Source organism: Salmo salar, chromosome ssa12, assembly GCF_905237065.1.
Source record: "Salmo salar chromosome ssa12, Ssal_v3.1, whole genome shotgun sequence".
Lineage (NCBI taxonomy): Eukaryota > Metazoa > Chordata > Actinopteri > Salmoniformes > Salmonidae > Salmo > Salmo salar.
Window position 1 is genome coordinate 29,933,940 of NC_059453.1, and position 15,835 is coordinate 29,949,774.

Genomic DNA, 15,835 nt, shown 5'->3' on the forward strand with positions numbered 1-15,835 from the left:
ACAGACCATGGACCTATGGTGTGAGAGTGTGTGTGGCCACCTACCCTCCTCATGATGGCGATGGCCTCTGTGGAGAGGAATCGTGGGTAGCGGACCTCATCATTCACGATGCTGTCAAACACCTCCTCCTCATCGTCACCAGGGAAGGGCGACTAGCAGAGAAATACACTCAGACAGTTGAGTGGGAAACCCATTTCGAAATACCAGACCTCACAATAATAGACACAAACCAAACCCAAGGGGATGTGTCGCATCACGGAAAAGATAGTACATTTCTTTTCACTGTATGTATACAGCCACCAAGTGACGTTCGTTAAATAGGTCTACTCAAATAAAGAGTGAATAGATATTTTCTGTCCTTCCATAGCTATATTTTGTCCAACTCTTCAATGAAGTCTCACCTCTCCCACCAGCATCTCATAGACGAGGACCCCGAGGCCCCACCAGTCTACTGCTCTGGTGTAAGAGGTGTCGGTCAGGACCTCAGGGGCCAGGAACTCTGGAGTACCACAGAACGTACTGGTCCTGTCCATATAGCCCATCCCTATAGAGGGGGAGATGTTATTACACAGTGTTACGCAGGCAGGCAGGAAGAGACGAACGCAGGCAGACACACACAAAACTCGCACTCACATAAGTGTTCACACACACTAGTTATCCAGATGTGCGCGTCATAGAAGTGTAAAGATTCAACAAACTTCTGACCACTCACCTTCTTTACAGAGTCCAAAGTCGGCAATCTTTACATATCCGTCTGTATCCAGCAGTAAGTTGTCTAGTTTAAGGTCTCTGGAGGAGGGAGGAGATGTTACAGACCGGTCATGGGTTTGGATGGAACGCTAAGAGTGTAGCTGTGTGTCGAGTGTATCGTTGACTCACCGGTACACAATCTTGTGGTCATGGAGAAACTGCAGCCCCAGAACCACACAGGCTGAATAGAACCTGTAGACAGACAGAAACATGTAAGACACCTCTTCAAAAAACAAAATGGAGTACACACACACACACAAACTCTGGGACTACGTACACAGCCCGTGGTTCAGTGAAGACATCAGCGTGGATGTGCATCATGAGGTCACCGCCAGCCGTGTACTCCATGACGAAGCACACGTGTTCCGGGGTCTGGAAACATGCAAACAGGTTGACCAGGAAGGGGTGGTGGGAGACGTTCACCGTCTCAAAGATACGCTTCTCACACATCAGACTGGAGGCAGGGAGAGGAGGAAAACAACAACGGAGGTGGTGAAAATGAGATCTGTGCTTTCAGAGTTCAATTTCAAGCCCTGTGTGCTAACAAATTGTTGCTGTCATGTAAAAAAACAAGTCAAGTTTGTAAATGTATAAATGAAAGGTCTACACACACACACACACACACACACACACACACACACACACACACACACACACACACACCTCTCCACCTCGTCCCGTGCAACAATATCTCCTTTCTTCAGGGCCTTGATGGCGTATATACTTCCTGTCTTCTTATACTCTGACAGCAGCACCTAAGAGAGAGGACAGGTTCAAGGGTCACATTTCAGACTAAATCAAAGTGTTTATTTGGACTTTAAGGGCAGAGGGAGGTTAGAAAAGCATACCTTTCCAAAGTGTCCCCGGCCCAGCACAGCGATCAGCCTGAAGTCCTGGAGGCACAGGGGTTTCTTATGTTTACTGTAGAGAGAGACACACGTTACCACAATAAATAATATCTACACAGTAAACACAGTGACTGGTCCAGCATGGCCAGAGGTGTGTACTGCATTCAACACATGGTCACTTATAGCCGCCAATATAACATTGTTGCGTGTGTGTGTAGGTGTAGGTGTATGTAAATGGCTATTAGTGTGTCCGCATAGTGACCGCATCTGTGGGAACGAGTGTGGGTGCACACCTGCTCAGAGGGGGGGTTTGGGCAGGGCGATCAGGGGTGAGGTCTGGGGGAGAGAAGGGCTCAATCACTGGCAACCGCTCCTGAGAAAAAGAGAGCAGAGGGAGAAGAAGAGGATAGAGAGATGGAGGAAAGAAGCAAAGCCAGGAGTGAGGGAGAGATAAAAATGGGTGAGTGTGTGAGGTTCCTCTCACGTTGTATTTTGATATTCTGTTATTGGGTTTCGCATCTTTCTGTCCCTCTCTCACCGGGGTGTTATTATCAGAGTCTCTCCTGTAATCATGCCTGACTGGAGAGTCACTGTCCAGACTTAGTTTCTCCACTGAGATCTCCCTGAAAACACATGCAAACACACACGTACACACGTGTATACGCAAACACACATACACATACAGACACAAAAGGGTCGTTAGCTACAGGGTTCAGAGTGCATAGCATGCTACGTGGAGTTCATTCAACAAGTCGAGGAATGAATTTGAGGAGTAGATACTTGGGTACAAGTCGCTTGCGTGGGCCACACACCAAGTCGTGTGTTTGTGAGTGTATTACCCAGAGTTGAGGTTGTGTGCATTGGGGCTGTAGGTTCCGGTATTGTTGACGGTGGGGATAGCGTTCCTCAGCAGTCGGACCCAGGTCCCGATGTCAACGTTCATCTGACGAGCTCTCAGGAAAGCCTTGCCTGCAAACACACACCGGAACAGTTCAAACACACTCATACACACACATACACAATATAAATCCAGCTGGACACAGCAGCAAACGCACTAATATTTTAAAAGACACCATACTGTTAAATCTGTTATGACCACTATGGTGAGGTCAACCCTTCTAGTTTCATCATAATAAAAAATGCCATAGAAATACAATCTCATCCTAGCTCTGTGGGAAATACTGAAGTAAGATATCCACTGTACCAGTAGGTTCTGGATTTCTCCCTGCCCTCTCTCACCGTGCTGTCTGGAGAAGACCTTCTTCTGTCTCTGAAGGCGTGTGACTCTCTCAAACACCGGGTTGAAGAATATCACCTGAACAACAAAATCACACACATCACACCTGCACTCTATATAATGGATCTATCAACTCAATTACGAAACACGGTTTTGATACTTCCTTAATGACATCACGTTCACAGCGTGTGTGTGCCTGCGTGTTGAAACCTACCTCAGCCAGAAGCAGCCCCTGTGGCTCCAGCTCCAGCTGAACTCGGTGTTTCTGGTTGTCCAGGAAGTCCTCCAGCTTCAGGTACTTGAGAGCGCACAGCGAGCGGTAGTCCTTCCAGTACACTGCTATCTCCATCTCCCTGGACTGGAACACACACACACACACACACACACGTAACAGGTTCCAACTAAGATACACACAGACACATGATACTTCTTCAGAGAGCTGACTCCGAAGTGTAGGAGTAAGAGTGTGTGAAGAGGTTTGGTCCTTTTGTGTGTGTGTGTGTGTGTGTGTGTGTGTGTGTGTGTGTGTGTGTGTGTGTGTGTGTGTGTGTGTGTGTGTGTGTGTGTGTGTGAAGACTTGTTTCTTTTGTGTGTGTATGAGTGAGTACGTGCGTGTGTGAGACAGAGAGGACATTTGTACATGTGTAAGCATATCTGAATGCACAATATTGTCTGTGTGTGACCTCTCACCCTCTCCAGCTCCACAGTGAAGGTCTGGTCCCAGGCCTGCTCCCCTACACTCTTCCAGGCTGTCTGACCCACCACTGAGTTATCCATCTTCAGCACCGCACTCACCTCCGCTACACACATTACACAAATACACCTGTACATAAACATCCATTTAACAGCACAATCCATATGGGTAATTCCATGGTAACGGTATAGTTAATCACACACACACACACACACACACACACACACACACACACACACACACTACCCTAGCCACTCACAGGAGAGTTCGTCAGTCTTGCTGGGAGTCTTGCCGCTGACGCTCCCGCTGCGTCCATACAGGTTGCTCTTGCTGCTGCGGTTCATGAAGGAGCGTCCCTCCCCAGGGCTGTAGCAGGGCAGCATGACCGCCGTGCCCTTACTGCGCCCCGGGACCACCTCCAACACTCCCACACAGCCCAGCAGCTGCACCTGGAGAGTACCTGAAGACAAGGGGGCGAGGTGAGAGAAAGACAGTAGGCACATGGGTCATGTTCTGAGACACCATCTAACCTAAAGCAAAAGCTTAATCACTTGATGTAAAGATGCTCCTATCAAAGTTTATTTGAAATAATCTAGATATTGTGCTCGTTTTGGCATTGTGAAGCTAACCGCTATGAAACCACTGTCAATAGTTCACAATCAAGAACAACCCATAAGCCAGGGCATGATGCCAGTGAAACAGAACGAGTGTGAATGTATGTAAAATGTAGGCACGCATGACTGTAAGTCACTTTGGATAAAAGAGTCTGCTAAATGGTATATTATATTAGTAGATTATTGAATGTGTTGGATACTATTGACATTGTGTGCAGTCAAGCCTATTGACACATTTAGACCAGTGTCTCTCACCAGTGAGCGGGGAGGGCTTGCTGAGGGTGCTGTACTGGTTGTGAAGGTAGGGGGCACTGTGGCGGGAGCTGAAGGCCGGGGAGGAGGCCAGGACTAGTTCCTCCTTGATGAGGCAGGCCTTGGGGTGGTCCTCCGGCAGGTCAGCCAGACGCCGGTCCAGAGAGTCCTTCAGGACGTCCAACCGCTGGGACGCCTCGCTCAGACGACACTGGGCCTGGAGGAGATGAGAGGGGGGGGAAAGTGGGGTGAGATGCTCGAAAATAGACCAGGAGTGTATGTACTGTATAGAAGTGTGGGTTTACAAATGACTGGGCCTGCAGGTAGAGAGATTCAGGGATTTGGAAGGATAGGGGTGAGACCCTAAAGACCGAACCAGGGTCGTGCTCGGTAGGCATGAAAAAGCTTAAATAACTTCAAACAAAGGTTCATTTTCAGATTCTGTTTGGACACATTTTCATCTGTTTGTACCCAATGAACACAACCCTGGAGAATGGGGTTGTAAGTGTGTGTACAGACATGAAGGTAATTATGTACAATATGTATGGTCTCATATGCATCCATGTAGAGTGAGTTTACACGTTCATGTTCTGTGTGTCTACACGTGTATGTGGTGTGTACCTCTGACAGGGCCTTCTTATCCTGGACCTTGCTGGCCCCCAGTAGTCGGAGGACATTCTTAGCTCCATCTGCCACAGCGTGTTCTACTCTGTAGTGATGCCTGAGCTCCTCAATACGCAGCTCCACACCACACATGTCCTGGTTACCTGGGGGGGGGAGAAAGAGAGAGAGAAAGAGATGTATATATAAGGAGTGAGCACACCTACATGTGTTTAATGCATGTGATCAACATCGGTTAACTTCAATAATAGTCTAGGAGTTCCTGATATATTCTGAGGTAAAAAAAATAAAAATAAACAATTATCTGGAATGTTTTATTCATCAGGAAAACTCTAGCCCTGAGAGAAAGGGGGTCAGTGTAGTTTGAGTACTGTACTTCATGGTTTCTGTCAACCACTAATCTGAACTGACTTGACAGGTGAACGGACTAGACTGGAACGGTCCTTCTACCATTCTGCTTTCACCCGTCACTGGTGATGTGTTAAGAGAGACAGGGAAAATAGGGCTCCTCTCCAGGAGTACTGGGACAACCTCAAGATCACACATCCTTTTATTCAGACTGCGGAATAGCAGAAGGGTTGAAACATTTCATCGATATGTGTTGGAATAATGCCGATGATAAAACCGATGTCCTGTATTGGTTTAGATTGTACACTGTGCTTATGTGAGAGGGAGGGGAGAGAGAGAGAGAAACAAAGAGAGAGAGCAAGAGAGAGCGAGAGAGATGAGAAAGGTGGCTGGGTATGTGGTTGAATTCCTTTATCTCCTTATAAGGTCTTCGGCTGGATGCCAGAGACCCATCTGACTGACCGTAAAGGGTGTGTGTGTGTATATACAGAGGGAGTGGAGTGTGTGTTTACCTTTATGTGAGTGTGTGATGGGGGTCCTTTTTTGCAAGTGTGTGTGTGGAAGTGGAAGTCATTGGCTAAGTAACCACTAAAGCCACTTAGGGGAAAATCCCATCCTCAACACCACATTCACCCTGCTACATTTTAACAATGATCCCTCGTCATACATGTCTACATTTTAAAGTTAAAGAAGTTGCTTCTAACCAGTGACGAGGAAAACACCTGTTAGACATATTCCATAGGGAATACACTATCCTCACTAGCAATAGTTCCGTTGGGTACAGGTGAGTACACCAGAAAACGCCTGCCCATAGGAATACATTATCCTTAAAATCCCTCCAAATAGTTTTCAGTTCCCCTCTCCTCCTTACTGCTTTCCTTCCATCGACCTCTCCTGACCTCCATCAATCCCTCTCTTCTCCAGATGACCCCATGAGCTGTTTCCTGAGGATGGAGGGCCCATAAAGGCCCATTCACGTGCCCTGCTGCCACTGAGATTCATCGATCGCCTGCTAACTCATAATGCACGATGAGTGCCTAGTGTGCATGTGTGTGTGTGTGTGAGTACGGGTGTGTGTGTGTAGCATGTACTTTGAGAGTCGGTGTTTGTGTGCAAATGCGTTTGTATGCGTGTTCTCTCCAAGTTCGGGCGAGAGACAGACACACACACGGGATGTCAATGAGTCTCGCTGCCCTCCTCACTCCAGGAGAGAACCATCCAGACAGTCCCTGAGGCTGTAGAGTATTGATCTGTTTACGGTTAGCCTCGTCTCAGTCTGGACGGATACGCGACTAATTGTCTACGCAGGGGGAGGCAGATTAACATTCTGTACATGGGGAGAGGTCAGAGCTGGGCAGTATTTATGGCCATTTGACGGATTGAGGTAAAGTGAAATGCGCTGGCAACCTTCCAGCCTCACAGACAAAACCTGTACCTCCGTGACACATTTTATCTCCACAGTCAAAAATAGATAGATACATTTTGCAGGCAGACAGTTGGACGGTGGCAAAGTGTTGACCTGCAAATCAGACAAATAAACGGACAGAGACACAGACAAACAGAGAGAGGGCCGCCCAGACAGATGGGTACACAGAGCGAGGGCCACCCAGACAGATGGGTACACAGAGAGAGGGCCACCCAGACAGATGGGTACACAGAGAGAGGGCCACCCAGACAGGTAAGTATACACTGTCCTACCCTGTGTGTCTTCGGTGTGCTCAGTGGCCTGCACGTTCTTGCGGATCTGCATGCGGATGATGTCGATCTTGGTCTTGCTGTCCTGCAGCATCTGCTGGGCCGTCTGCAGCATCTTCTTGTCCTGATTGGAGGAGGAGGAGAAAAACACAGGAAGTCAAGACCCGGGTCACATGACAGGAATTAGAAGATGTGATGAATCTCCTCAAGTATAAATTGCTTTCTTTCCTTTTCTGCATCTGCACTGATGTGATATACACTGATGTGATATACACTGATGTGATATACACTGATGTGATATGCACTGATGTGATATGCACTGATGTGATATACACTGATGTGATATACACTGATGTGATATACACTGATGTGATATACACGGATTTGAATATACACTGATGTGACATACATATACAGGTGAAAGCTAAATCCTGGTATGAATCCACCATGTTGCTTTTCCCGGTTTCTGTGTAATCAGATCACTGTAGATTAAGGAGAAGCATGCATTTAAGCGGGGAGGACATAGGAACAAGGACAGTCAGAGACCTGAGGTGACAGGAGACAAGGACAATCAGCAGATGGGGGAGGGAGGAAAGAGGTGCGGTAAGTACAGAGGGAATGAATCAGCAGATGGTTGGTTAGAGAGGACAGTACCTTGGTGGATCCGTTGGCGTAGATCGGAATCATGTTCTCGGCTCCCTGTTTGACCTTGAGCTCAATGTTGAGCTGTCTCTCCAGGGCGGCAATGCGGTCCTGGCTTGCTGACGAGTGGCTCTCCGCCCCCGGGGACTGGGGTGGGTCATCTGGGGGTCAAAGGTCAGATACATGTTGTCACTGCAATACCAACACAACACCTTGAGGTAAATCTATCATGGCAACCAACATCTCCATAGCCTGGCTATGACTATGCATGGGTGACACATAAAACGAATGGAATCGTCTAAAAACATACCCTTGTTGTCATCTCCTCCCTTGACCATGATGTGAGCGTCCAGCTCCTGTAACTGAGCATGCAGGTCTTCCAGCTTACGGTTGGAGCTTCGTAGTTGGGAATCCACCTAATAAATAACACACAACAGATTTATATAGCACCTTTCCAATGCTCATAGCACTTTCCATCAATGCTCGTCAGTGAATGTGTAATGTGTCATGTCACTATGTTAACTTATATGCAATGCCCTACGCTTTATTTGAGGAGACCCAATACACACAATAAAACAAAACAAAACTATTATATTACATTGTAAGAGGGGGGACTTATACTAAGAGTGTAAGGGGAGGAAACCTAGCCTACCTGGGAGGCATTCCTCTTATCGGTGGTGGCCCTGCGGAGGTTGTCAGCTCCCTCCTTGATCTTCAGCTCCTTCCTGATCTCCCTGCGGATCCTCTCCCTCTGCTCATCAAGACGCTGCTGCACCGTGGTGTCTGAGAAGTCCGAGCTCTGGTCCAGACCCAGCTGCTCTAAGACGGACAGCCCACCTGGGTCACTCTGGATAGGGGGAAGAGGGAGCGGAAGGATGAGGGGTGAAAGAGGGGAAGGAGAGAGAGGAAAGGGGGTAACAGAAGAGAGTAGGAGGGAGAGGAAGGAAATGGGAAAGACAGGATAGAAAAAATATTAGCATGTGTTTGTAGAAAAGTCAAATGCAGGCCAGATAAATATTTCAGGAGGATGATATCTAGCTACAACGTTCAAGACTTCACATCTCTTTAGTCCACAGTCCCCCCTGAAATTGCCAATGTTTTGAGCTCTAAAATCTGAGCTTGACTGTACAGTCAGAGACACAGTGGTTACCACAAGCTGCAATTCCCTCAGGGAGAAAGTCAGCCAGCAAACCAGCCAAACAATCAGGGAACCAGCGGGAGACAGAGTGAATCACTGCTAGAGAAATCACAGCCCTGTCCCCCCAAAACCGTAAACAATACAAAAACAACACATCACCTCCTGGCTGTCGTCGTCCTCAAACAGCCCGTCGCCATACCAACACATAGTCCCCTTTCACCTTGAAATTACAACCGCCAGACCACAGAGATCCTCTGACAACACCGCTAGCTAAAACCACGCTCATTGAGTTGGAGTAGAGAAACAGAAAGGAAAAGATAGTCAGGGTGGTAGAGGAGTAATGTCAGGGGGGACAGGATATCCGTCCCACACCAGCTCAGGCCCTCCCTGTTTCCTGCCTGTGTAGCTCTGCTATCAGGGAGAGAGAGAGAGAGGGCCCGTTCCAAACATACTAAAATGCATCCTTCCGTCCTGTCTTCTTTGAAGTAAATGACTAACCATGTTTCCATCCACTGTTTTTATGTGAGTAGTCATAGCATATATACCATTTTTATTTTTTAAACCCGACAGCTGTGATGGAAACAGGAAGTGTCGGTAGAATTTTATAAACGCCGACAGATAATTTGTCTGTTCGACATGGTGGGATCTTTTTGTGTCGGTAAATTGTTGATGGAAACGCCATTAGGTGCAAATACTGATATAATAACCATCATTTGGAAGTAAACTTGGAGCCACACCATGACATGTTGTGTGGTCCTCCCACTACGACTCTAGTAACCATGCAGTTTAAATTAGGCTACAGATGAAACAAGTTATGAACTTCACAGGGTGGTGAAAGTGCATGGTGATGAGCTTGATGCTCCATTCCAATAAATGTTGAGGGTCTTATTCTGGTGACATGATCATCGATGCTTGACTGCCGTTTTGACAAATAAAAACATTCTTGAGCTTATCCATTAATCTCATCGTGTAGCCTACCCGCACTGCATCTGCGAGCTGTTGACTAGAGCGCACATACCAAGACCAGAGTAGACACGTTCGCTATTTAACGCAACAGCAAAACTACCGGTAGAGTTGAAAATGCAATGCAAACACATTGACTGCACGGCCAGGCAAGACTCCAACACATTCATAAAGTTTGCCGATGACACAACAGTGGTAGGCCTGATCACCGACAATGACGAGAAAGCCTATAGGGAGAAGGTCAGAGAACTGGCCGTGTGGTGCCAGGACAACCTCTCCCTCAACGTGATCAAGACAAAGGAGATGATTGTGGACTACAGGAAAAGGAGGACTGAGCTCGCCTCCATTCTCATCGAAGGGGCTATGGTGGAGCAGGTTGAGAGCTTAAAGTTCCTTGGTGTCCACATCACCAACAAACTAACATGGTCCAAGCACACCAAGACAGTCATGAAGAGGACACAACAAAAGCTATTCCCCCTCAGGAGACTGAGAAGATTTGGCATGGGTCCTCAGATCCTCAAAAGGTTCTACCGCTGCGCCATCGAGAGAATCCTGACTTGTTGCATCACTGCCTGGTACGGCAACTGCTCGGCCTCCGACCGCAAGGCGCTACAGAGGGTAGTGTGTACGGCCCAGTACATCACTGGGGCGAAGCTTCCTGCCATCCAGGACCTCTATACCAGGCGGTGTCAGAGGAAGGCCCAAAAAATTGTCAAAGACTTCAGCCACCCTAATCATAGACTGTCCTCTCTGCTACCGCACGGCAAGCGGTACCGGATCGCCAAGTCTCAGTCCAAGAGGCTTCTAAACAGCATCCCCAAGCCATAAGACTCCTGAACAGCTAATCAAATGGCTACCGAGACTACTTGCATTGCCCCCCCCCCCCCCTCCCTTATTTTACACTGCTGCTACTCTGTTATTATCTATGCATAAGTCACTTTAATAACTCTACATGTTCATATTACCTCAATTACCTCAACTAACCGGTGCCCCCGCACATTGACTCTGTACCGGTACCCCCTGTATATAGCCTCACTATTGTTATTTTACTGCTGCTCTTTAATTATTTTGTAAAAAGTAAAGTGTGTGTGCACTACATCATCACGCACTGATTTTTATCTGCAACAAGTCAGTTTACTGGAAACAACTGGTGAGAAAATGTTCATATTTTCTTTATGCAGATTTTAGAATATTTTTGCCAATTGCATGGAAACCTAGCTAATAATAGACATGGCTGAGAGTGGGAAAGGTGTGAACCCTTGGCTTTCACCAATCAAAACGTGTAACATCCGTGATTAGTGATTACCTTATCGAAGGATGGAAGGACACACTTCAAAACTACTGGAACGTGGCCAGTCAAATAAGTATGGGAGGATGTGCCTTTTTGACCTTTGACTTCCTCTGAGCTCATAATGTGCACTAGACTGAGTGCAGTGGCCACTAAAAGCTAACCACTACTCTTTAACAAGAGGGAGGAGAAACCGAGCAGAGCAGAGAGCAAGAGAGCATCCTTGCCCCGGCTGTCAGCTCACATTACAGGAAAGGAGGAGGAAGGGAGGCTAACGGTTAGCAAGCGCCTCATCCAGATCATCTGACAGGAAGAGGCTAACGGCTAGCTAGCGCCAACATCCATCTGATATGATAGGCGCGGCTAACCTAAAGTTAGCCCTTAGCACTCCCTGCCTGTGGTTCCTAGTGAACTCACTCTAGAACCCTGGGGCGAATGGCTAGCTTGTCCCAACATCCATCTGATATGATAGGAGAGGCTAATGCTAGCAGTTAGTGTGGCTCTAGGACCCTGGGGAGGTGCTCCGGGCCCAGACTGAGTGGGTGGGAGGTTTGCAAGGACTTCGGGCCGACACAACCTGAATTAAAGATAAAGTTTGCTGCTGTGTCTGTAAAGCACGGAGGAGGAGAGCGAGATGAGAAAACCTCTCGCTCTGCAGACTGGCTGGTGCACTCACTGCACTGTACTGCTAGCCTGGATAAGGAAACACTGTACTGTAGTGTAGAAGGCAGTGGGTGTTGAGTTGACTGGGGTTTCAGCATGACTGTGCTGCTTTGTTGTGTTCTACTTCTGCCACATCATAGGCCTAGAGGACGCCTGAACTGAACACATGTCTGTTTCTGCTTCAGGAACTTGGTGTCGTCGTGTGTGCTGGCAAGGCAGTGTTGTTGAACGCAGAAAGAGTCTGGTACACAGGATGTCTGAACTGTAGCCATGCTGCCAGTCTGTTTCTGCTTTAGTAAACTTGTTGTCTATCCACATCAGTGTGGCAACTGGCAAGGCAATGATGTAACCAGTGTTGTTGAACGCAGAAAGAGTCTGGTACCCAGGTTAGCTGAGCTGGCCCTTAACACAGGAAGGCCAAGGTTGATTATTTAGTAAATATTTTCTTAACTCTTCTTGAACTGCACTGTTGGTTAAGGGCTTGAAAGTAAGAATTTCACGGTAAGGTCTACAATTGTTGTATTCAGCGCATGTGACAAATAAAGAATGATTTGATACCACAAAGAGATGTCCTTTATATATAGAGAGTGTGTGTGTGTGTGTGTGTGTGTGTGTGTGTGTGTGTGTGTGTGTGTGTGGGGGGGGTTTGCAGCTGAACACAAAAGATAGTAACCCCGATAGAGGAAGTTAGTGTGTGAGGTTACTATGGGTAAAAGTTGCCCTTCGCCACAGATCTAGGATCAGCTAGGTCCAAATCCTGACCTTGACCATTAGTGGGGAAAACACAAAACTGACCTTAGATCAGTGTAAGGGCAACTTCGTAGGGCAACTTCATCCTTCTCCAGTTACTGCACCACCAGAGCTCCAATTAAATGGCAATTGAATTAGGCCTATATCATCGTCAACACTGCAAGTTGTCCAGCTGCTCCTAGACCCGCTAGGACTTTCACACAACTGCACCAATGTGTACTAAGTAGCCATCTGGTATCCCCAACGCAGTAAGTACCGATAAGTGCATAGAGGTAATGACTGGCTAATTCAATAGATAGTGGTGCCGTTAGCTATACGCTAATAGAGGTTTATTCAATAAGACCAGTGGAGGACAGAGAGAAGAGAGGGAACTGAAGAGAAGAGAGGGAACATGGTCAGAGTGCACTAGAATGTCATCAGCTCACGATGGAAAACAGTCCGCCAGAGTTTCCTTCTCCGAGATAACGATTTGAACAGAGATACTGTCAACACACACTGCTGGCATCAGATACTGTCGCCCACGCTCACACACAGAAAGCTGACACTCACTCACACACACCAAAATCCCCTCCCTTGGCCTGACTTAAACTCTCTACATTACAGCAGGTCTCTGGAGTGTGTCGACACCTATGACCCATTGCCAGGGTATTGTTATTGTAGAGGGTGTGATCTGTGTACTGACTGGACTCATACTTCATCCTGTCGTGTGTGTGTGTGTGTGTGTGTGTGTGTGTGTGTGTGTGTGTGTGTGTGTGTGTGTGTGTGTGTGTGTGTGTGTGTGTGTGTGTGTGTGTGTGTGTGTGTGTGTGTGAAGCCAGAGAACCCAGATACACCGCCGTGAACCACTGACACTCCCCTGCGACTCCATTCCATTGTGATGTAATGGAGCTCACAGGTCGTCCATCTTGGGAAGTCTTCTAGGGTCACCAGACATATACAAACTTCAGTGAAAAACTTGATCAAGGTGCCAAAGCAGCAGCACTGACAGAGTCTGTACGTCCTGGTTGCCGGACCCAAATAAAGAGCAGATATTTATTACACCCGTCTTTATGGTACACAGAGTCTCTCTGACAGGAGTGTGTGTGTGACATCCAGAGGGAGTGTGTTCTGTGTCTTGATGAGGGAGAGAGTACAGTCAATATACAGTTAGAGCAGAGGGCCTCTCATGAGGTAAACAGAAAGGTTCTCTCTCTGTGCTCCCACTTCTTGGCAGTCTACACAGTGTATAAACACACACACACCATCTCCCACACACACTATGTATGGGGCCGTGGCTGGTGAACACACACAAACACACAGGCACGTATACAGAAAAATGTGTGCGCGTATGCAGGTACAATGGCTGCTTTTTGAAATAGGGTTCCTGTACTAACTTAGTACGCCTAATCAACTTTCCCTCTCATCAAGTGCAACATGGTCACGTCTTTCTGTTCGCCTACTTTCAACTGCAGGGAATAACCAGTTACCACATATAAACTGGATGAGAAGGCAGACGGGGGAGATGTTGAGAGACAGAGAAAACAAGTGGAAAGAGCATGTCATCCCCAGGGCTTGCAGAGAGAGAGAGAGGGAGAGAGGGAGGGAGGCAGGGTGAAAGAGAGAACAAGAGCTCACACCTGCAGCTTTACTGCCCGTATGTCTCTCAGTGGCTCCAGCCCTGCAGTAATGAGAGAGAGAGAGAGAGATGAAGGGAGAGACAGAAATAGAGAGAAAGGCAGCTAGACTAGTAGAGGACCGTGAGAGAGCGAGAGTAGTGAGATAAAAGATGCTAGGATAAGTAGAGGAGACAGAGGGAACACAATGCAAGAGAAAGAGAGGGAGCCAGGACGAGCAGTGTGAAAGAAAGAGGGACAGAAAATGGCTCTAGGACGAGTGGCCAGAGAGAGAAAGCGAGGGAGCATGCGGAGTGAAAGAGAGAGGGGAAGTGGAAAGCCAACACAAACAAAGAGAAGCAGCACGAGGGGGACAGGAAGAGAGGCAGATGACGCACAGCTGGGCCAATGTGACATGGAGAGAGAGAGGACAGAACGAGACGGACGGAGGACAAAACAAATATAGCCAGGAGGACAAAGAGGAGAGGGAGACCCAGACAAGAGGAGAAATAGCCTAGTCATTCGGTTAGAGACAAAAAATAGAAAGCAATTTAAAAACATTATGAGAAGTGGACATGGAGGGAAGGAATAGTAAGCAGACAATACAGGAAGTAAACAGCTGCCTGTAAGGCAAACTGACATAAACAAGAGAGACCCAGAAACTCAAAAATACAGACACTTGTGAATTGAATGTACCAAGACACAAAATGAAACACATATTGGACAGACAGACGGACAGACAGACCCAAAGCCATGGGAAAGAAGGCACAAACGCTGACTACAGCAACACACAGACAGTACAGCACAGTACATACACGCCCTCTGAACCCTACCGCTGTGTCAGGGTGACCGCCGTCTTCCGACCGCTCCCCCGGGCTCTCCCCCATCGCCTCTTCGCTCGCCATCACCCTCCTTCTCTTGCTCCCTCCCTACCTCTCTCTCTGAAAGTCTCCCCCCTAGAGCACTGCTTTATCTCTCCCTGCTCAAATTCACCGCCAACTTCCCTCTTCAAAAGGGAAGAGAGAGAAAAAGGAAACTACAGGAGAACTAGAGAGGGAAAAGGCTGCCTGGTTGAGAGACGAGAAAAGAACACGAGCCCTTAGACAGACGGAAAGAAAAAAAAGACAGAGACCGAGTGTGACAGATCTCTACCCTGCACAGCTTCCTGGTCTTTGAGAAAGAGAGAGAGCAGGAAAGAGAGCCAAAAAGCGAGAGGGAGAGAGAGCAAGACTGTCTAATTGTAAACATTCATTTAGGCAGGGTCGGTCTAGAGACTGAACATCAGAGGGAGAGGAGAGCAGTTCTATGTGCTCATTGTGTGTGACAGAAAATATGACCAGAGGGCATAATAACAGAGGTACTGAGAAAAAGATGTAGGGGGAGGGAGAGAGCGAGAGAAAACAGACAAGAGAGGCTCTAGCACCACTACATCACTCATCCTCCCCCAGCTCAGATAAGGCCTGACGGATGAAGGGAAGGAGGAAAGGAGAGGGAGGGAGGGAGAGAAGGAGGGGGAAGTCTAGAAAATTATCCTGGCGCTTTCTCCTTCCATCTCTCCCTGGCTTCCCCATCGTGTTTAAAAAGCACATAGTTCAGCACATCAGAGGAGAGCAATGTTCCGTTATGCAAACCCTAGGTACAGTGATTCGGGAAGTACTCAGACCCCATGACTTTTTCCCACATTTTGTTAGGTTACAGCATTATACTAAAATGGATAAAAAATAATAATAAATGGATAAA

The 15,835-nt window shown here is 47.6% G+C and overlaps 1 protein-coding gene across 4 annotated transcripts in view; it reads right to left on the reverse strand.

Annotated features, from left to right (window-relative positions):
- Nucleotides 1-15,835, reverse strand: part of LOC106564724 (serine/threonine-protein kinase N1) — a 66,957-nt gene that overhangs the window by 2,479 nt on the left and 48,643 nt on the right. For 2 of the 4 annotated variants that reach the window (XM_014131014.2, XM_014131017.2), the window contains exons 2-21: nucleotides 8,354-8,548; nucleotides 8,012-8,117; nucleotides 7,714-7,862; nucleotides 7,063-7,183; nucleotides 5,017-5,162; nucleotides 4,399-4,612; nucleotides 3,789-3,989; nucleotides 3,526-3,635; nucleotides 3,050-3,193; nucleotides 2,838-2,913; nucleotides 2,438-2,567; nucleotides 2,137-2,221; nucleotides 1,892-1,971; nucleotides 1,599-1,671; nucleotides 1,414-1,505; nucleotides 1,028-1,204; nucleotides 880-942; nucleotides 713-789; nucleotides 402-544; nucleotides 45-152 (exon numbers count right to left, since the gene is read on the reverse strand). In XM_014131014.2, coding sequence (XP_013986489.2) covers nucleotides 45-152; nucleotides 402-544; nucleotides 713-789; nucleotides 880-942; nucleotides 1,028-1,204; nucleotides 1,414-1,505; nucleotides 1,599-1,671; nucleotides 1,892-1,971; nucleotides 2,137-2,221; nucleotides 2,438-2,567; nucleotides 2,838-2,913; nucleotides 3,050-3,193; nucleotides 3,526-3,635; nucleotides 3,789-3,989; nucleotides 4,399-4,612; nucleotides 5,017-5,162; nucleotides 7,063-7,183; nucleotides 7,714-7,862; nucleotides 8,012-8,117; nucleotides 8,354-8,548 — 2,490 coding nt within the window. Of the gene's footprint in view, nucleotides 1-44; nucleotides 153-401; nucleotides 545-712; nucleotides 790-879; nucleotides 943-1,027; nucleotides 1,205-1,413; nucleotides 1,506-1,598; nucleotides 1,672-1,891; nucleotides 1,972-2,136; nucleotides 2,222-2,437; nucleotides 2,568-2,837; nucleotides 2,914-3,049; nucleotides 3,194-3,525; nucleotides 3,636-3,788; nucleotides 3,990-4,398; nucleotides 4,613-5,016; nucleotides 5,163-7,062; nucleotides 7,184-7,713; nucleotides 7,863-8,011; nucleotides 8,118-8,353; nucleotides 8,549-8,998; nucleotides 9,186-14,928; nucleotides 15,271-15,835 lie in introns of those variants that run through there. The other 2 variants (XM_014131015.2, XM_014131016.2) reach the window with 2 other exon arrangements.